The 22,889-nt window shown below is 38.9% G+C and overlaps 1 protein-coding gene across 1 annotated transcript in view; it reads right to left on the bottom strand.

Moving 5' to 3' along the window:
* The window catches only part of IQGAP1 (IQ motif containing GTPase activating protein 1), a 100,295-nt gene that overhangs the window by 57,956 nt on the left and 19,450 nt on the right, over positions 1 to 22,889 (bottom strand). The window contains exons 3-5 of the mRNA XM_024766470.1: positions 7,391 to 7,547; positions 5,846 to 5,923; positions 929 to 1,005 (exon numbers count right to left, since the gene is read on the bottom strand). Of these exons, the coding sequence (XP_024622238.1) occupies positions 929 to 1,005; positions 5,846 to 5,923; positions 7,391 to 7,547 (312 nt within the window). The remainder of the gene's footprint in view (positions 1 to 928; positions 1,006 to 5,845; positions 5,924 to 7,390; positions 7,548 to 22,889) is intronic.

Here is a 22,889-nt window from a genome sequence, read left to right as displayed (position 1 = left end):
ATAAAATTATACCTTGTTTCAGTTCCTATTTATTATTTTTGCATTGACATAAAAATTACTTAATGAACAAATGACTTGTCAAGGTCCTAGATAACTTAATAAATTATCAATCAACCATTTGATATTTGTTGGTATTATTTGAAGATGTTGCCAAAATTTAACTGTACTACCAAAGAGTATCAAGACACAGTGTATTTAGTAAATCAGTTTATCAGCTTGAAACAAAATGAGAAACAATAAAAGTTTTCAAATGTATGTAGTTTTTATAATTTTTAAGAGACTTTAATTTAAAAGAAAGGGACTACATCTCAAGAGAAATGCATAGTTCACTGAAACACTAGATCAATAATGAACAATCATATTATGTTTTTAGAGGAAGATTTTTTGTTATTATAGGAATAAATAAATCCTTTCTCCCTAGAAGAACACAGCTGTTTCTCACCATTTTGTGAAGATAATAGTGCTCTATTCTATTTGAAAATTCTGAAGCAAATGCAAAAACTTTTTCATCATACCCTGGACAACAAGCTACACACTCAATTCAGATGTGACTCCTAAACTGCTTTTTTAAAAAAATTGAGATATGACTGACATATTATATTAGTTTCAGGTGTACAGCATAATGATATGATCACCACAGTAAGTCCAGTTAACTTCCATCACCACACAGTTACAAATTATTTTTCTTGTGATGAGAACTTTTAAGATCTACTCTCTTAGCCACTTTCAAATACATAATACAGTATCAATAACTGTAGTCACCATGCTGTACATTACATCCTCAGGACTTATTTATTTCATAACTGAAAGTTTGTACCTTTTGACCACCTTCACCCATTTCGCCTACTCCCAAATCCCCGACTCTGGCAACTACCAATCTATTCTCTGTATCTATATACTGCTTATTCTACCAAGAAAATCTGATTACCTAAGTGCATGGATACAGTAGATACATCTTGGCATGTTCTTTCGATCATAGATGTCTGTAGTTTCCGGATAAAAAATCTAAAGAGAAATAAAAGAAGTAGAGTAAGGCATCCATCCACTAGAGTTCATTTAATCATTCACCAATCATGAATAATACAAGTAAAACTTTGGACAATTAGAAAACATTGTCAGCATTTGGCAAATAACCTCATTAGGGTGAACAGACATTTCATTATAAGTAATGTAAGGAACAAAATGATACAATACACAGTGAAAAGCACTACTTGGAAAAGACTTATTTGGGTTAACCCACTGAATTTTACTAAGTATGTGAGAGTGAGTTACTTACTGCAGACACAGACATGGGAAAACAAAACTCAAGTTCCAGTCCAGCTTAAATCAGTGGCAAGTATGTGAGGCTCTGAAGGATTGCAATCTTCCTAGTTGCTATCTAGCAGGCCTAGATTGAGTAATAATAGCTCAACAATGAACATTTACTAAGTGCTTCAGTATGTGTAAAATCACTACATTTAGACATTGAAAAAAACTACGAAATATTAAAATGTGTTATAATGCTTGGGGGAAGTAGAAAGATACACAGATAAAGTAGGTAGCATAGAGGATGTATATGGGAATGAGAGAGATGGGGAGTTTTCCTTGGTAGCATGTATCACAATTAATCAACTATGTGCACTGAAATTATCTGTCTGACTCCTCCAATAGACTATAAGCCACATGAAGGCAAGGACTAGGTCTATATTGTTCACTGCTGTATCTTCAACGCTAAGCCCAGAGTCAAGGTCATGGAGGGAGCTCTCTCTGTTTGATGAATTAACAAATGAGGTAGGATAGGAACAGAGTAAGTTTAGATGGAGAATTGCCTTGAATTTCAAGACCTTTTCTCATGGTAATGTGGTACTATATAACTCAATCTGTAATTTAGAGGAATAAAGGGGTAACAGTGGATTAGAGAAGTGAGACTGGATTATGAAGCGATTAGAGGAATCTGGATGAGCAATAAAAGGCAGTGAGAAGAGTACTACAGCACTTTGTATCTAACTCTATTATAGAACTTAACACATTGTGTTTAATTACTTGTTTTTATGCTTGTTTTCCCCCACAATACCTATTGCTCCTGATGAGGAAGAACTGTGCACCCCCAAGAGAAATGGGGGTCTTTTTTGATAATTTTTCAAACTTTCCATGCTCATTTCCTAAGATTGAAATGTCTTCTCCTGAATGGTGAAAATCATGGTCAAAGTCAGTCACCCTCCCCAAAACAGTACAGAATACATTTTAGAAAGCAATAGAAAAAAAAATAAGGTTGGGAGGGAGGATAGAGGCAGATTATGAGGACCTTGAAAGTCAGACAAGTTTGAACTTGATATTCAGGCTTTAGAGAAGTCCTAGCTTTGGAGCCAAGGCTAAAAACAACCTCAGGAAGATCTGACTGGAGACAAGACACAGGATACACTGAATAGTGAAGAGATCGAAGCTGAGAAAGCAGGCTGGGAGGCTGTTTCAACAGATAAAACAGACATTGCAAATAACTGAGGAAGGCTTGGGGAATGACTGCATTTAGGAGTCCAAGGTAAATCCAAGGTTTTGAGACTGGATGACTGGGAACATGATGACATGGTACCATTTATGCAGAGGAGAGGAGGTTCACTTGGGGGAAAAGGTAGGTTTAGTTTTACATATGAGAAACTGTAGGAGATAGAAAGCTATCCAAGGGGAAATGTCCAGCAGCCAATTGAAGAAACTGTTTACCTTATAGCAAAGAGTCTTCAGAACAACTGAAACCATGAGAATGAAAGAATGTAGCTAAAATAAGAATTGCATCTTAAGGAATGCCCGCCACTAGGATGTAGAAGGCAGAATAATTGAAGAAAACAGAGGACTATTAGGCAGATTAAAAACAATTTTAAAAATCAAAACAACAAAATGTTTCATGTAGGAGTTGGCCAAGAGCACCAATTATAATAAACAGTGAAATGGATAAAAACCAAAAAATTATCCTATTAAGTCTCTATAATTTGTATGTACCATATAAAGAGATTAGGGAAGATATCCCAATAAATACTATTATTGTCAATTATCGATCACATGTTATATTATGAGCAAAAACACATTTTTAGGCCAAGTATCTTTAGTCTACATTACTCAGAAGTCTTCTGGACTTAAATCATATAGAGCAGACATTTCAAGGGTAATAGCCATAATAATCCTATTGTTCCTGATAGCCTCAACAGTTTGTTGAGATTGTGGTCCAGGACAATGCACCACTGTTAGTAAACAAAAAAAGTAATAAGATTAAATTATTAAAAAGGCATTTTGTAGTAACAGTACTATTAGCAATAGCAAATATTAGCAAAGCTCTTAGTACCATTCAAAAGAGGTTAAATTGTTATTGCCCATTGGGCATACTATATAAAAAACAGGAACAGGAAGCTACAGGTGCATAGAAAGGCCAAGTAGCTGTAAGAACTTGACGTATTGCATTTCCTGACATTTGTGGGGCTTAATTCTCAAACATACCAGTGCAAGGAAGAGAACTTCAGCACTTTGCTCTGAAAAAAAGAGGACACAAGCTAGTCTGCAAAGACTTAGCTCTGAATTTACTCAGTTCAACAGGTATGTATGCAACAGTGAGCTGAGCACTCTGCTAAATGCCAAGTGTTCATTTCCAAGTGGTTTCAGCCACTTTCTGATACTCCACATCTCATTTCTTTTTAATCTTTCGTTGGTTACAGAAATGTAGACTCCACAGAAACGTATAAAGAAAATAAAAACCACCCTTTAACCCCATCACACAGAAATGAAAACTATTTCTCCTTGCAGATTTTTCCCAAGAATACTCACTTTATTTTTAGACAAAAATAGTGATCTCATTTTAGCCAGAATACAAGCTCTTATAATCGTAGCCTGTTTTTTTTTTCACTTAACACATCACGGTCATATATATATAGATTGACATCATCCTTTTCAACGGCAGCACTAGTATTTGACTGGCTGTAACACAATTAATACCCTGAGTGAAGGAATATGTGGTTTGCTATCAATTTTTTCTATCATATGCAATGCTGAAAAATCCTTACATATACATTTTTTGTGCTTGTCTAATTTTTTCTTTCTTTTTTTGAGCCGGTGGGGTGGGAGTGGGGATAAATTCCTAGAAGTAGAATTCTTAGGTCAGAGGATAGGGGGGAAAAAAAGCTGTCCATGCCTCTAACAGTGACACTGTATCAGGGCCTCTACGGATTCAAGGTAGGACTAGGTAGCTAGATGTATGATCAGGCCACCCAAGATGGCTATTCTCTTGCTCTCTGTACATCTCCTGCTCAACCAGTCCCTGCTTCACCTATACCCTACTCATATGGCTGACATTCCCTCTTAATTATACAGCCTAATCAGTAAATGTTAGTGATCTTTAGATCAGAATGGCTCCACTATGATAGCTTATCAAAGGGAAAAACTCTGCCCAAGGGGCTATGAGGGACATGCCCCTCTGCTGCTTTCCCTGGTAACTAACTGATGAGCCAAACTGACGTCAATTCCCCCATAAGTGGTAAACTCCTCCTCCCCCTCATCCCCACCCCCAGTAGCAAAGACTGCTGCCGTGTTCTGCCTGCTGTCTGCCGTCCACGGTAGGGTGTCACTCCAGAGCCTTGACTCGGACAGCTGAGATCCCCTATCTAATAGACCAGTGATGTCTCTGTTGCTGTCTCCGGGCTCTTCCCTCATTCTCAAGGCAACTACAAGGCTTGCAGGCCTGCAAGGTGCAGCCCAACACTTGAGATGGCAATTTCACTAAGAGAAGCACTAAATAAACTCTTGAGCAAAACACTCAAGGATGCACACTCCCGTATCAAAACTACAGCTATCATTCCAAACTCATTAAATTGTATACATTAAATATGTATGGTTTTTCTGTAATCAACTGATTACAGAATGGTACAGGTGTAATCAATTGATTACACCTCAATAAAGCTGTCAAAAAAACAAAAACAAAAAACCTACAGCCACCTCCAAAACCAGATAAAAGAAGTAAATCTCATTATACTGCCTCTACAATTTGAAATATAAAATAAACCCTTCATATTACCTACACATTTGGTTATTCTGAAGCTGGAAGATGACATTTCTAAAATATTTCCTTATGTTTCCTAAAGTCAAACTTGAATGTAGCAACTTTGTGAATAAATAAAATCCACTGAACTGTACTCTTTAAAATGGTGAATTTCATGGTATATGAATTTGTTTGTTTTTTGGGGGGGAGTCACGTTGCTCAGCTTGCAGGATCTTAGTTCTCCAACCAGGGATTGAACCCAGGCCCTGGCAGTGAAAGTGCCGAGCCCTAACCACTGGACCACCAGGGAATTCCCTCATGGTATGTGAATTTTTTTATTTTTATTTATTTTATTTTTTTATTTTATTTTATTTTTTTGCAGTACGCAGGCCTCTCACTGCTGTGGCCTCTCCCGTTGCAGAGCACAGGCTCCAGACGCACAGGCTCAGCAGCCATGGCTCACGGGCCCAGCCGCTCCGCAGCATGTGGGATCTTCCCAGACCGGGGCACGAACCCGTATCCCCTGCATCAGCAGGCGGACTCTCAACCACTGCGCCGCCAGGGAAGCCCTGAATTATAATGTTTATAATTTGGTGTAGTAAAAGTAACTGACATCATAGGGAATTTCTCTAGGGTGAGGTGAAGCAGGGATGAGAAATATAAAAGAAAAAGAACAAAGCTATTTCCTAAAACAAACTCAAGAGATCCTTTAGTATTAAAATAGATAGATAGATAGATAGATAGATATATTACCAAAGAATCAATTGAGAATAATTTTACAGGTAGAATGAGAACTGTTATGCCAAACAGCCAGAACTAAGCCAGAACTATGAATATCACATAAATTACCTTAGGCAATCCAATCTCGCCCATGGCATTCAACCACTGAATCACATTATCAGTGTGTCTAAAGTGGAGGCCAGTTGCCTAGAACAAATAAAAGACCATTAGGCACTGTTTGGCAATATTGAAGCAAATACTAAATAAATACTCTGTATCAATAAAAGTTTCCCTGTAAGACTTTACATGGTCCCCTTAAACTTAAGGTCTGTCTGTATCATTACACATTCTAATCTCCAAAAGCCAAATCCACATCTCAGCTCTCCTCAGTTAAGAACCATCTGGAGAATCTTCCTGTGTACAGTGTGCTCAGCAGAACATGGTCTTTGGAATTCAATTATGTTGGATTCAATTCCTGACTTGGCTATCTATTGGTGACACTGGGCAAGTCACTTCACCCTACTGATTCTGAGTTTCCCCATCTTTAACACCTACTTTATGTTTGTTGGAAAGATTAACTGAGAAAATGTACATAAAGCACTCAGTGTGGTGTCTGGCAAGTAGAAGATACTCCCCAAATGAGGTATTTTCATACTACACATATAAACATCCCCCTCTTAACCTCTACACCTGTTGTTTTTTAGGAAGGTTTACCCTCAAGACGGTTAGACGTGTAGGCTATTGTCTTTACTCTTGCTGGAGACTGCTCTGTCTGCCTGTTCTGCACACATTTTTTAGAGTCAACAGAACAGCTCAGGAGGTGTCTTCAGAATAACCACTTATTTAAAACTCAGCATATAAGTCTTTGCTTTTTGATGAAGAAACGTTTCTATTTGGGATGTTAATTTTGGCTTAAGACCTATACTTTCCTTGTTTTCCTTTTAATTTAAATATTAAAAAGCCAAACAAACAAAAAAACCAACTCTTTTGATTCTGTCTTCATCCTTAACTCATTCTGAGCTCTTGCCCAATTCTTACAGTTGACCCCTCTTACATTTGCTCTTGGTTTTGCAATCTTCCACTATCTTCTATACTCATCCTTTTTTCAGATAAGAGCTCTTAGGAAAGCTCCCCACAGAAACTCTGTGAGCAATGGGAATTCGGTCCTTGTCAACATCCCAACTTAATTAAAGCAGTCTTCTTTTTGAGGGCCCTGGGCCACAAGAATCAATCACATATCTCAATTTTCTGAAATCGGATCACTGTCCCATTTTACCTTAAACTTTAATATCATGGGGTGATTTTCTTCCCCCAAAGTTGCTATTGCTTTCAATTTGCCAACAAATCTCAGAGCTTGGTTAAAATTAGATTTAAAGTAGTGATTCCCCTAGTTACTTCCTCTACCTTCTAAGAAATAAAAAATTCATCAAGGACCATGAAAATTTCTAGATACAAATTACTCGTTAGAATTGTGCCAGAAATACGGACAGCTGAAGTTCTTTTACTACTGTATCTTGACTTTGCACTAAATTTTCTCCACTCTGCCAGGTATTTTATTTTGTTGGAACAAACACACTTACACATATTTCTCAGTAACTCTTTCACAGGATAAAGTATGCTAAACTTCTCTCTCAAGTCTACAGAAATTTAAGCACCAAGCAAGGATGGACTCACCTTGTATCTGGTCTGCTCTCGATCATAGATCTTCTTCAGTGATACCACTCTAGGGGAGAAGAAGTTTCCTAGTTTGGCAAGATAGACCCCATTCCGAAGCCCCTCTTCCAGTTCTGTGGTGGGAGGCAGGTCTTCCCCCAGGCATGCTTCCATCCACCTGCACAGAAGGAGGGAGGACATGACAAAAGAGAGGGAAGGTATGTTCCCCTCCCCTCTTCAGAGATTTCAAGCTTAATTTCCATTCTCCTTGGAAAAGTTTAAGTTGAACATAAGCAATAGTGTTTGAAGACTCAATTTCACAAACATCCTTGCTCTGGCCCAGTCAGATCTCAGAGGCAGGGAACTTAGGAAAATTTCCAAGTATAAACGCCACCCTCTTCTCCACCCTACTTTCCTCTCCTGCAGCAAGAGAGCCAGCTGGCTCCCCAGGTCCTAAATGCCCCACGAGCCTCAGCCCAGACTGTCTCCCTTACTCCTTCAGTTGCGCCTTAAGAATTCCTAAGAAAAACCTTTTGTAACTGAAGCCACCATCTCTCAACTGTTCAGAAACTTACATTTGCAGCTGAGGTTCTTTTCTGGTTTGAGAATTCAGCATCCATAGTGAATTTCTAGGTTCAGATTTTAAAGTTGTTTTGGGGTTACCAAAATAGTCAATCATCTCACCTAAAATACTTAAGGAAACTCCAATGGAAGCAGTAAAAGTGAATTCTTATGTGTTTTTTTAGAGGGGAAAGGAAGTTGTAACGGAAATCTATATTGTCCCCCTCGGACACCTATCACAAGATTTCAGGGAATCCCAAGATAAAACAAAGCCAAGTTTATTTGCATGTATTTTCTACCAACAGAAATGTAGTTAACTAAAAAAGTCATTTAGGGCAATGGTTTTAAACTTTTTTTTGAATCACAGAATGCTTTGACTATCTAAGGAAAGCTACAGATCCTTCCCCCCCAAAAACATATATATACTTAAATTTAATATATAACTGCAGAGATTTCATTGACCCCGGTTTGAAAACCCCTAATTTGTAAGTATGCTCCTCAAATTTTACAAGGCTACCGTATCCCCAAATTCTTTACCATTCTTTACGGGGGTTGAGGGGGACCACTAGGTGATGCCTGGACTGTTTCCCTAGTAATAAATCTTTGAAAAGCCAAATGGGGAAAGAAAAAATCCAGAGATACAGGAGACTGAAGTAAAAGCTAGATTTACTGCCAAATGGGACAATACAGGAATGAAACATTTATACCGTTAATTGATACCTAAAATTTAAATTAAAAGACAAATAAAACTGGAAGTCACATTTAAATAAGCCATATTTTATACACACACACTACACACACACACTCATGAAAATTTATAAGAAAACTCTAACATACCAATAGAAAAATAGACCAAATAATATATAAATGTATTTATAATCCCATTTATGTGTGTTTCTATATAATTCTTTACATTAATAAAATTGCCTGAAAAGATATACAATAGAGCTTGAATTTACATACTTTTAAAATTATTAGTTTTATAATTCAGAATAAAATTTCTTGTATTAATTCTATCTTTTGAAACTGAGATTACCACTCAGAATCTTTAAAAAATAATGAGAGAATTCCCTGGAGGTCCAGTGGTTAGGACTCAGTGCCTTTCACTGCTGGGGCCAGGGTTCAATCTGTGGTCAGGAGCTAAGATTCCCACAAAAAAAAAAAAAAAAAAAAGGAAAAGCAACGATGTTCCTGTTTTTCTCAAGTTCTATAGAATAGTTAACTCAACCTCACTTTCAAATCTATTCTACTTCTAAAGCAGCTAGCATACTGTCTAACACATAGTAGATACTTAAATAAATACTAGCTGGATAGATGAATGGGCCAGAGAATTTTCTGGTTATTTCCTACACCCAATGATATTAAGTTTTCTCTTCTGGCTTTGCTTTTAGGTAGTTGAACTGAAATGTCATAAGGGGAAAAAGAAGAAACGAATGAATTTTCCAGAAGAGTTACCATAGTAACTAAATTAGATATCAATTTGAAGCAGCTACAAAATCCAAACTATGCTTCTCCAAGAGCCTAAGACCATAGGGCAATGTGGAAAAGAACATAGGTCAATGGTATGGAAAATAGCTGTAGTCTAAGGACACATCTCATGTAATCATCCATCCAATATTTTACTGCTATAAAGGATACAGCAAACAGCTCCTGGCAATCCCTGCTCTCAGGGGACAGTCTAACTTATGTTCTCATTAACAGGGACAAACCTAGAATAAATCTTAAGCCCAAAACATCCCTTTACCACATAACAGTATGAAGAAAAAGTTACTTATTTTCCTCTCAAAATGGGGAAGACTGTGGATAAACAACACAGTAGTGCTTTTGGCTTGAATCAGAGCCAGCTACCAGGGCTGTTTAGGTTCTCCTCTCCTCTGAGATCACTGGATTAAAATCAGAGTAAAAGGAGGGACCACAGCCACATCTCCCACAATCCTTTACCTTCGCCTTCTCTTGTCTAACTGCTATAAAACAGTCCTGACTGATGACAAGACTCACAAGCTTTCTATAGCGGAGTAGAATACCCTAACTATCACACAAGTGTCAGGCCTGAAGAAAAGCCACCCGTGATCTGGTGAAAAGGAATAAGCAGAGAGGGAGAGCTAGAGGAAACAGGCAAAGCACAGAAGTGTCTCTAAACAACCGCCGCAAGCCCAAAACTGCCCTCCAGTTCCCTGTGTGGCTCACCCTCCATTCTAAGTTCTGCTCCACAGCAGAGAATCACCTTGTTTGTTTATAAGAATAAAGTTAGTTAAATTAGGACCAAACTGCTTGAAAAATTAACAGCATTAAGTAGGATGCTATATTACTAGATTCTTAATCTTAGCATCAGTTTGGATTCTACTATAATTCTGAGAAGATGCAACAAATTCTCCTGTCCTTCTCTACAGCCCATCTGAGATTCCCCCTCTGCCACAAACTCACAGCATCACAAAATGTGAGAGCAAGGAACTGAATGCACTTCTAGGGCAAATCCCTTTGGGGTTTTCCCCCCAATATAAAATCTATCCATTAAAGAAAATTACAAAACATTTCTCAATATTTTATGAATATTTTTCATGTTACTATACAGTTTCTCAAGACTTTCGAGTTACATTAAAATTCTACCAAATGCTAATCAGTCACTTATGTTGGACATTTATATCATTTCTAAATGTTTTTAACCATTAAATAATTCTGCAAGGAACGTCTTTGTACACAATGTTCTTCCTTATTTAGAATTAATTCCTTTGGAAACTCCAAAACAAAAAATGTTATTGCTCAAAAGCTTACCCAAAGGCTGTACCTATTTGTACAACTCTCTCATTTTACAAATAAGAGTAAGGCCTATCAAAGGTTACCTGCTAGCTAGTGACAAAGGTGCGATAAGAGGGCCCTGATTCCTAATTTAGAATTCTTCTCACTAAACCACTATTGCTCTTACCACATCACCCGAAAAGCCTAACAGAGCTGAGCTCCACAGGGCTGTCTAAACAGGACAAAGTTTCAGATATCCCATGCAGGAAAAAGGCTGGTATCTCTCCAAGTTCTGTCCACTTAATAGGGTTTTAAATATTTCAGTTTAACTGTAAGACCACCAGTAATTCTCGCAGACACAAAGCTTCCTTATAAAACTTAAGCATTTAAATTAACTTTATAAATACATTTAAGAATAAATCTATGCATTGATTCTTATCTTACACCAGGCACAAAAATCCACTCAAAACGGATTAAAGACTTGAATGCAAGACTTGAAACCATAAACTCCTTTAAGAAAACACAGGGGGTAAGCTCCTTGACATCAATCTTGGAGATGCGTTTTTTGGATTTGACACCTAAAGCAAAGGCATCAAAAGCAAAAATAAACAAGGACGATTATATCAAACTAAAAAAATGCAAGACTTGAAACCATAAACTCCTTTAAGAAAACATAGGGGGTAAGCTCCTTGACATCAGTCTTGGAGATGATTTTTTTGGATTTGACACCTAAACCAAAGGCATCAAAATCAAAAATAAACAAGGACGATTATATCAAACTAAAAAAAGCCTCTGCACAGCAAAGGAAACCACCAACAAAACAAAAAGGCAACCTATGGAACGGTAGAAAATATTTGCAAATCATATATCTGATAAGGGGTTAAATCCAAAATATATGAAGAACTCATGCAACTCAATGGCAAAAAAACCCCTAACAATCCAATTTTTAAATGGGCAGAGGAACTGAGTAGTTTTCCAAAGAAGACATACAAATGGCCAACAGGTACCTGAAAAGATGGTCAACATCATTAAATCATCAGGGAAATGCAAATCAAAACCACAATGAGCTATCACCTCACACCTGTTAGAATGGCTACTATCAAAAAGACAAGAGAAAGAAAGTGTTGGTGAGGATGTGAAGAAAAGGGAACCCTTGTGCACTATTGGTGGTGAAGACAAAGAATGTCCTCTGCCATTTCAGTAAAACAAAGAACGTTGAGGCCATCAAGCCATCAGCCACTGCAGCGGTCCCTGACGGTGCACCCTAAGGGGAATTCAGGATGGAGAAAAACAGGTTACCTGCCACCAAGCCATGAACCTCTACATCCAGCCCAACGGTATACTCTGAGAGGATTCAAGAGAGAGAAAAAAAGGATACTGGCTCTACATAAGGTGAATATCAAAGGAATAATTTCAATAAGCCCAGACTCTTGCATCTTCCTGTAAGTAGAAAAGCACTTAATTCATTAACTTGAGATGTCTGGGTTTTTGGTTTTGTTTTAATAGCAGTAATCTTATGATGGTCTGACTACCTGGTTTGGGTTTTGTTTTTTGTTTTTTTCTTCAAAAAACTCTTATTTATCCTGGCTCCTCCCTCACCTCTTTGGAACAGTCCTTCAGAGCTATCTGAGAGGCTGTCTCCTGGGCTTTAAGTCCTCATTAAGGCTGCCGAATAAAACTATAATTCTCAACTTTTAGGTTGTACTTTTTTTTTCAGCCAACAGTGGGAATATAAATTGGTGTAGCCACTATGGAGGCAATAGGAAGGTTCTTCAAAAAATTAAAAATAGAACTGCCATATCATCTAGCAATCCCACTTCTGGGTATACAGACATCCCTGGGTATCAACAGGGGATTGCTTCCAGGACCCATGTAGATAGGTACCAAAATTCAAGGATGCTCAAATCCTGTACATAAAATGTCATCGTATTTGCATACAACCTAAGCACACTCTCCTGTATACTCTAAATCATCTGCAGGTTGCTATAATACCTAATAGAATGTAAACGCAATGTAAATGGTTGTCAATATAATGTAAATGTTATGTAAATAATTGCTGCCAAGCAGCAAATTCAAGTTTTGCTTTTTGGAACTTTCTGGAATTATTTTTTCCCTAAATATTTTCAATCCACAGTTGATTCACTCCACAGATGCTGAACCTGCAGATATGGAGGGATAACTGTATAGTCAAAAGAAATGAAAACAGGACATCAAATATAAATCTGCACTCTCATGTCCACCGCAGCATTATTCACAATAGCCAAGATATGGAAACACTAAGTACCCAGGAATGGACGAATGGATAAAGAGGTTGTGGTATATGTCTACAAAGAAATATTATTCAGCCATGAGAAAGAAGGAAATCCTGCCACCTGTGACAACATGGATGCACCTTGAGGGCATTATACTAACTGAAATAAACCAGACAAAGAAAACCAAGTACTGTATGTATCACTTAAATGTGGAATCTTAAAAAAAAGTCAAACTTTAGTGCTTGCCATGAGGTAGGGTGTGGAGAAATTAGGGAGAGGTTGGTAAAAGGATACAAACTTTCAGCTTTAAGATGAATAAGGTCTGAGGATCTAACATAAACCAGTGACTATAGTTGATAACATTATATTGTATAATTAAAATATGTTAAGAGAGTAGAACTTAAATGTCCTCACCAAAAAAAAAAAGATAAACATGTCAGGTGATGGATATGTTAACTACATCCTTTCACAATGTATACATATATCAAATCACCACAAAGTACTTATTTTAAATATCCTATAGTTTTACATGCTATTTATACCTCAGTAAAGCAGAAATTTAACAAATAAATCAATCTATGCACAAAAGAAAAGTCACTGGTCAACACAATTCTCATATTACCAATTCTCATGTTTAAAACTGTCTTAATAGTCATAGAACTTCACAGTTGGAAGGCTCATTAAAGCTCTTCCAGTCTACCCCAACTCCTCCACTCCCCTCTCACCTTCCACTCCCTCCCCCACTTTAATGCCTGAATGCTTCCAAAACATCTTGGCCAAATCATGATGTAAGCTGACCCTGAACACTGATGCTGACATGGAAATCACACATTCAAGTTAACCCATTTCATCTCAGGATTCTAGTAGCCAAAAAGTTTTTATTAAGCCAGCAGTTAGCTCCCCATTGACACCCTAAGCTGCCTTCTGGAGCAAGACAACATATGGAATTAAAATATAATGTGACCAGTACTGGCCAGGGACTTTTAAAGACATGGATTTATATCCTGTCCCTGTTATTTATCAAGACAGCAAGTCACTTACCCAGTTTCTTCATTCGTTAAAAGGGAATAACAATATTTTCCAAATAAGGCTGTTGTTGAGGATTAAATAAGATTACACATGAAATACAGTGCTTAGCACAGTGCTTGGCTGGGTATTTAAAATTTATGCTTTTCCTCCTTTCCCCTTGTATGATGAGTCACATGCTGACACTTTTGTCAGTAAAATGATTCCAGTTCCTTCAAGTACTCTTCATGAAAAGAGAACAGCACCTACCTCACAGGACGATTGTGAGGATTAAAAGAGATAACACACATAAAGAGTTAAGAACAGTGCCTGGAATAGAGTAAGCGCTCAGAGCATTAGCTGGTATCACTACTAGTGTTAGACATGACTCCCTGCCCCTCACATCTTTCTCATTCATCTCTGAACACTTTGCTCCAGGTGTGGTCTGACTGGCCTGAAATGGAACCGGAATATTACTCCTTCATTCTGAACACTCCAAAACCACAGACAAAGCCTCAATTAAATTATTTTACAACACTTTTCCACTCAACAGAGATTCTTAGTATTTTTTTCCCCAAATATGCAGCTGCTAAACCCGATCTCTACAGCTCCATATTAGAACCATTATTTGCACTCATCTCTACTATGTTTCTTCATGTTTGATTCAGCCCATTGTCCCGAAATGTCAACACCTTTTGGGATCCTAATTCTGTTACCCAAAATACCAACTTCTCTTCCAGCTTCACATTATCCACAAATATTAATGGGTTTTAAAGAATGACGAGGAGGAGTTCACCAAATGGCCAAGGCAGAGAAGGCCTCTAAGCAGAAGAAATACCATGTACAAAGGCAGGGAGGGCTGAGAAAAAATGGTGGGTTATGCAGTAGTTCAGCACTGTCATTGCTAGAAGGGAAAGTAGGAGGTGAAGATGAAAAAAAAGAGCAGGCTGGATGGTGCAAGGCCTGTTTGTCATGCTAAGAAACCTTTCCTTCTGTCATGAGAGACACTGAAGGATTTTAAGTGGGAGGTGATCTGATCAGATCTGTTTCAGAAAATCACTGTGGCAACAGTGTGGGGTTTTTAAATTTTTCAAGTACAAATGTTTCTACAAGTACAAATGTTTTAACAAAGAAGTCACTTAAAAAAAAGTTCTGAGAATATTATACCAAGTGGTGAGACCAGCACACCCTATCTGTGATCAGGTCTTGCAGCCACGACCACAGATAGAACTCAGCAACAAAACTCTTATATGAAGGAAACGGAGAATAGAGTTGTTAGTCCTTCCTCCCACAAAAAGGGATTAAACTTTCAACATTTTCTCCTCCTCAAGTTTAACCCTAGAACTGCTTTAACAAATCTAACTCAAATGAAAATTAGTAAAAAAAAAAAAAAATTTTTAAGTGACATCTGATCTGAAACACAACTATTAAACAGGAAAATAGTAACATCTGAATGGTTCATTTTCTATAAATAATGCCAAAAAAAAATCTCTAACACCACCTGGCAGATATTAAGTTAAATACTTTACATGTATTATTTCACTTGATCCTTGCAAAAACCCCATAAGGTAAGTAGTATTACTATTCTTATTTTACTGATATAAGAAAACTATGGGCTCCTCAAAGTAAAGTAACTTGTCCAAGATTACCCATCTAGTAAGTGGCTGAGCTCACACTTGAACCCAAGATGGTGTGATTCTAAAGTGCAAACTGAGGTGCTACATTCCAGCAATTTATTCAAAAATAATAAAAGCTACTACCCTCCTCGATACTCACTAATAAAAGCTCAAGTTCTGGAGCTGGGCCTCCTGAAGCACCCTAAACCACAGTGCATGACCTCATTAACAACACTTACTCTACCAAGGACCAAGAGAGAGGCGTATAAAATATTAAACATTGAAGTTGACACAATTAGTGTGAAAAGTGCTTATATAAAAGTCTATCTTTAATATAATTGCATAATTCTTATAAATAGTCCTGATACAGCTTTCATATCTAGTGTATTTTGATAAAGCTTTGTTTTATTCATATTTTAAATCAATTTTCCAAAAAAAATCTACTCTGACAGCTAAATATCCATTTAGGAAACATTTCTAACGGCTAACTCTGTGCAACACTTATCAGTGGCATAAAATGCGCTAACTACCTGGAGATCACCCTCTGGGAACAGAGATGCTTAAACTACTAGCTACAATAGTAGATGATATTTGAACTAGGCTTTTAAGATAAATTGTATTTAGAAAGGTGAAAATGGGAAATAAAGACATTTAAGATAAAGGAGAACAGCATAAAAAAGAGGGCAAAAAGGCATGAAAACAAATGGCATATTTAGGGAATGACAAATCACTGTGGTAGAGGAGTAGGAGATGTACCTGGAACAACAGAATTTTAATATGCAGGCAATGGGAACCACAAAAGTTTTTGAATAGAAGAGTAGCTTGGTCAGATCTAACACTTAGTATGGTAACTAGGACAACAGCACGGAAGATAGATTCAACAGAGCAATATTAGGCAACTACTTCAGGAATCCAGGTGAGAGATAATAAGGTCTCCAACTAGGGCAATGGCAGAAACAGAAAGAAAAATGATGAGTAATTTCAAAGGAAGAATTGACCCCATTTGACAATCTGTTAGATGGCTGGGAGTGGGGGTTAGAAGGGCACTGAGGAAGATGAGGTTTAACAGACAATTGGAAAAGAAAAGAAAAACAAAGTTAGCTCCTGACCTCACACTTTGCTACTGACTTTAAACATCAAGTGGATTAGAGATTTTAAAACATAAAAAAATGAAAGGAGGAAAAAAATATAAATGAATGGTTGTATAATCTTGAAATGAGAAAGGCCTTTCCAAACAAGACTGTGAGGCAGAAATCATTTTGAAAAGGGGGAAATAAACTGTCTACACAAAAGCAGTTGAATTTCTACAAGGAAATTAAAAAAAATTCAAAAGATAAGCTGGAGGGAAAATTTGCAACCTATAACAAGGGGCTAATAATCTCTCATAATCTTCATTTTTTTTAATTTTTAAAATTTTTTGTCTGCACGGCATGCGGATCTCAGTTCCCCCACCAGGCATTGAACTTGTCCCCCACCCCTCCTGCACTGGAAGCGTGGAGTCCTAACCACTGAACCGCCAGGGAAGTGCCCTCTCCCATAATCTTTATTTATTTTTTTTTAAAAAAATAAAGCTTTATTTATGGCAGTGTTGGGTCTTCGTTGCTGTGCGTGGGCTTTCTCTAGTTGTGGCGAGCGGGGGCTACTCTTTGTTGCGGAGCGTGGGCTTCTCATTGTGGTGGCTTCTCTTGTTGTGGAGCACGGGCTCTAGGCGCGCAGGCTTCAGTATTTGTGGCACCTGGGCTCAGTAGTTGTGGCTCGCGGGCTTAGGTGCTCCGTGGCATGTGGGATCTTCCCGGACCAGGGCTCGAACCCATGTCGCCTGCATTGGCAGGCTGATTCTTGACCACTGTGCCACCAGGGAAGCACTCCCATAATCTTTAGATGCATATATATTTTTTTTAATGCTTGAAATAAATGACAAATATTTTCCTAGGAAAATGCACTAGAAACACAAACAGGCAATTCACAAAAGAATATAAGTAGCCAGCAATTATGGGAAAAAAATCTTAATCTCACTACTAATCAAAGGAATGCAAATTAAAGTAACAATAACACCATTTTCAGCTAGCAGACTGGCAAAGATAAAAAAGAATGATAGTAACTTATTGTCCAGTATGTGGGGAAACTCAACGTTCTCACACTGTTCCACAAGAAAATCTGGCAACATGTACCATCTATAGGAAACTTGCAAAAACTTCAATAAAAGGAAAAAGGTTGTTTTGTTTTTAAAAGATGATTTGGTGACTTGTGGCATGGATGACTAAATAAAAGATTATGCCATTAAACAAGGCTGGGAACACAAGAAGCAGGCCAGAATGATAAGTTCATGCCTGAAATATGTTCAGCTTGAAAGGTCAATGATACATTTAGGTAGAGACATCCTACCGGTTGTTGGAAATACAAGTCTGGAAAACTCAGGAGAGAGACCAAGTTTGACCAGGGACCCAGATTTGAAAAGTGGCACCAGGACTTCCCTGGTGGCGCAGTGGTTAAGAATCCGCCTGCCAATGCAGGGGACATGGGTTCGATCCCTGGGGCAGGAAGATCCCACATGCCATGGAGCAACTAAGCCCAGGCACCACAACTACTGAGCCCGCCAGCCACCACAACTACTGAGCCCACCAGCCACAACTACTGAAGCCCGCATGCTCTAGAGCCCATGTGCCACAACTGTTGAGCCCGTGTGCTGCAACTACTGAAGCCCGCATGCCTAGAACCCATGCTCCGCAACAAGAGAAGCCATTGCAATGAGAAGCCTGCGCCCCACAATGAAGAGTAGCCTCCCGCTTGCCGCAACTCGAGAAAGCCCACGCACAGCAACGAAGACCCAATGCAGCCAAAAAAAAAAAAAAGAGAGAAGAAAGAGAAGCAGCACCACAGGAGTGGACGAGCTCCCTAGAGAAAGACTGTAGAGACAAATTTTAAAGTTCAAGGACTGTGCCTTGGAAAAACACCAACACTTAAGAGGTGAATATTACAGAGAAAGAACAGTTACTATGGTAAATAGAGAACTATGAGAGAATCACGTGATGGTAAGCAAGGAAGAAAAAAATTTCAGGAAGCTGGGAGAGGTCACCAATTTCAAATGCTGCAGAGAGATGGGTGGCAAAGAGAAAAGGATATGGCAAATAAGGAAGAAGGTCATCTGGGACCCCAATAGGGGGGAGTCTCAGTGGAGTGATGAGGCAGGAGGATCAGATTACTATAACTAGAGAAGTCACTAGAAGTAGGGAACTAGAGACAGAAAATGTAGAGTTCTTTTTCAAGAAATCTAAGAAGGGAAGAAGAGAAATTGGGGGGATAAAGAAAGGGTTAGTCTGAAGTGGTGGTATGTCTCTGTTTCTTTTTTTAAATAACTGAAGAATAGGCACATATTTGCGCCCTGCAAGAAAAGAATAAGGAAGAGGGACTAAAGACACAAGAAATAAAGGAATAAAAAAGAAGGTTCTGAAGAACACAATGGGCAGTTATCTATGAAAAGGAACATACCCACTTCTTCCTTGAGAAAGAGGGAAGGAAATAAGAATGAGCAAGAATGACGTACCTAACTAGCCTCTCTTGAGCTTCAGTTTCCTGTCTGTAAAACAGGATTAGGAACAGCACCTACTCTCATAAGATTGCTGTGAAGACTGAGATAACGTATACAAGCACTAGTAGGCTCTAAATAATGGTAGCAACGTGTTTGTGTATGCGTGGGGGACAGCTAGATCCCAGAAATAAACGTACTTCTAGAGCCTGACACCCAGTAACTTGCGTAATACCTATCTACTTTGTCTTATTGATATCATTTGTCAAAGAGAGCATATACTTGGCCCTACCCATTCCACCACTTAGCAAGACAAAAAATGACTATTCAGAGAACTCTAGTGTGGTAAGCCTTAAAACAAGCCCAGACCAAGAGCATATGGAGAAAAGAACCAGGGTGGGAATCTGAATTAGGTGTCTGTGAAACCAGCTGAACAAGTCCTGCAGACCACACGACTTCAGTGGTTTCCCGGCTCTGTGCAATACAGAAGGGGAACATACCAATGCCGGAACTGACTGCTCCAAACCACTGAGATTCAGTTCCTCCAGGAGCAGCTCCGCTGGCACCACACCCAGTTTTCAGAGCAAACGCCGCCCCCACCCCCACCCCCGCCGAATGTCAGCATTACTCACTGCTAAAAACCTCCCAAGTTGGGCCATCTTTCCTTGTAAATAGGATTTTACTAAGTCGCTAACACATTTGAGTACCATCTAGGCACTGGAAACAGCCTAGTAATATCAATACAGTGCGGCAAAAACAAGTCTTGAGAAAAAAGAATTTATTATTCAGTAAAGCATTCCTCACCATATGAAGAGGGAGGGGAATGAGAACTGGTTTCCCAGAGAAAATGACATTTATGCCTTGAAGGACACGTGTGTGTGTGTGTGTGTGCGTGTGTGTGTGCGCACGCACGCGCATGGGGGAGAACATGTCAAGCTAAAGGAAGAGAATGTACAGACCTTTTGAAGGATGTCAAACAGGAAAGAAATGATTAGATCTGATTTAAAAGACCACTCCAGGCACAACGGAGTAGGAGGGGGGACTATTAAGGGGTGCAGAGCTACTAAAGAAAGTACAGCAGTAACCCAGGCAAGAAATGACAAAGGCTAGTCTTCCAAGCCATACAAGCAAAATGAGAAATCTTGATAGTATCTGTCTTAAAAGAAACTTCTGAATATGAATTAAACCAATCTGAACAAGCTATAGGAATTGTGAGAAACAGAAGGAATTTTTTTTTCTTCGTCTTAAGTTAACTTAGTTAACCTCTGTGTTTCTTGATACCTAAAACAGACCTGTCCCTGAACAAATCATTTCACTCTGCTGAACTGGACAAGGTATGTCAAGTTTACTTGCCAATATTAAATGTCTAATTGTTATCATATTTCAAAAGGGTCCCTCGTCTTATTAGAGTGGTAGAAACTAGACTATGGTGATGGTTGCACCACTTGGTAAATTTACTAAAAATTGTTGACTTATACACTGAGAATCAGAGAATTTTATGGTATGTGAACGGTACCTCAATGAAATTTCAAAAGAAAAAAAGAAGTCCCTGAGTGAATAGGATTAACTTACTTCCAGACCAAGTATTCAGAAGCAAAGCCTAGTGAAACATTACTGTGTTCAACCTATACACCCACCCACCTCTACTTTACCATATATCATGAAGCATGAAAGACCTTTTAACACTAAATGGAAAAAAAAAAGACTTCAAAGTGAGCTCAAGTCTCAGCCTAGTCACTGCTGGTTGTGGGCAGCTCTTGAGGAAAAAAAACAACAGGTGAGAGTCCTCTACTAGGTGGAAGACAGGCACATATTTCTTTGCAAAAAACCACTTCTCTGAGTCACTGCCTACTGCAGCAGCTGTCAGAGCCCCGGGGAACAAGGAGAGGCTGTAGAGTGAAAACATGCCAAAAAGTTAATTTTCAGATCTAGTCGTTAGTGAGAACGTATCAGGAGGCGGGTTAACTGTTGGGTATGAACCTCACTAAGGACATATAGCCCTTGCCCTCCAAGGCTCAGTCAATTAGGGATGAGAAAAAAATAAAGCACTTACAATTTATTGTGAAAAGCTATACTAAAGATACGTGGGCGGGGGAGGGGGGATAATAGAAACACAAGAGAGCAGCATCTAACTCAGACCTGGGGTAAGGGTGGGTGTCCAAGTAAGCTTCTTGGAGGAGGAGCTGCCTGAATTTTTCTTAGATCGGCAATGTATTGATACAGGTCAAAATTTTTTAAGTATAAAAAGAAGAAAATCTCATGAAGTGAATAGACAAGAGTGTCGTATGCTGCACAGATTAAGTAAAATAAGTACTGAAAATTTTCCAATGGGCATAGCAATTAGGTCACTGGTGATCTGAGCAAGAGAAATTTCAGTGGGAGAAAGGAGGGCACACGAATCACATCCATGTGAGTTAAGATTTAAAAAGTGTATATAAGGAATAAAGACAAGTTTTCCTTGAAGGAAAAAAGAAGGGACAATAACCCTAGACAGGGTCTAGGATTGAGGGAGTATATCTGGAATGGGTGAGGATGTTTATGTGCGAAAGAGAAAGAACTGGCAGAAAACAGCTCAAGTTATAGTTAAGAAAATAATACTGGACAAGAACCCTAGAAAACAAGGAGGGGTAGGATCCAGACCACAGAGAGAAGACTGAGTCTTAAGAAGAAAAATTGTTCTCCCGTTGCTACAGGGAAGGAGGTCAACATTGCATGGTAAACGAGATAAATTTGTTAGGGCCAGAAAAATGGAGGGAGTTTGTAGAGAAAATTGAGGTCATCAAGTTGTGATATGGGAAGCTAGGGATGGAGATGCCTACTAAGAATAAAGGTTGATAAAACTTTTGATCAGCCCCACCCATCTCTGACAATTCAAATGTTACTTCCAAAAGGCACCTCCTCCATGAACTCTTCCATAATCTACCACTGGAAATAATCTCTTCTTCCTCCAAATTTCCTCTAGACTTTCTTTTTTTATTTATTTATTTTTTATTTTTTTTGCGGTACATGAGCCTCTCACTGTTGTGGCCTGTCCTGTTGTGGAGCACAGGCTCCAGACGCGCAGGCTCAGCGGCCATGGCGCACGGGCTTAGTTGCTCCGCGGCATGTGGGATCCTCCCGGACCGGGGCACAAACCCGTGTCCCCTGCATCGGCAGGAGGACTCTCAACCACTGCACCACCAGGGAAGCCCCTAGACTTTCTTTTTAATGGTTTTGTTTTTAGCTGCGTTGGGTCTTTGTTGCTGCACATGGGCTTTCTCTAGTTGCAGCAAGGCGGGGCTACTCTTCATTGCAGCACACGAGCTCAGTAGTTGTGGGCTCTAGAGCGCAGGCTCAGTAGTTGTGGCGCATGCGCTTAGGTGCTCCGCAGCATGTGGGATCTTCCTGGACCAGGAATCGAACCCGTGACCCCTGAACTGGCAGGCCAATTCTTAACCACTGTGCCATCACGGAAGTCCCTCCTCTAGACTTTCTTACAGCACTTTGTATCTCTTTACCTCTTAATGTTACTTAAGGACATAAGGGTGGAATCCTTTTCTGATTTCTATTTGAAGCATGGTGCTCAATAAATAACTGCTGAATGACACAAACTATCCTTTCTCTCTTGCTTGAGGACCACAGTCCTGGTCTCAATTATAGCCAAATAATAAAAGAAAAAGAAATTACCCTAAACTCTCATCACCACCAATACTGAAGTTCTCTTAACCACTACAGCCCCCACATTCCACACAACTTTTCACGAATTCAGCGGAACGATATTCCTGAGCATCTACTTTGTGAAAAGCACTGTGGAAGGAGCTGCTGTTGGACACCAACAAGTAGAA

Source organism: Neophocaena asiaeorientalis, unplaced genomic scaffold (genome assembly GCF_003031525.2).
Source record: "Neophocaena asiaeorientalis asiaeorientalis breed wild unplaced genomic scaffold, Neophocaena_asiaeorientalis_V1.1 scaffold346, whole genome shotgun sequence".
NCBI classification, from domain to species: Eukaryota; Metazoa; Chordata; class Mammalia; order Artiodactyla; family Phocoenidae; genus Neophocaena; species Neophocaena asiaeorientalis.
This window is presented reverse-complemented; position numbering and strand designations above follow the sequence as displayed.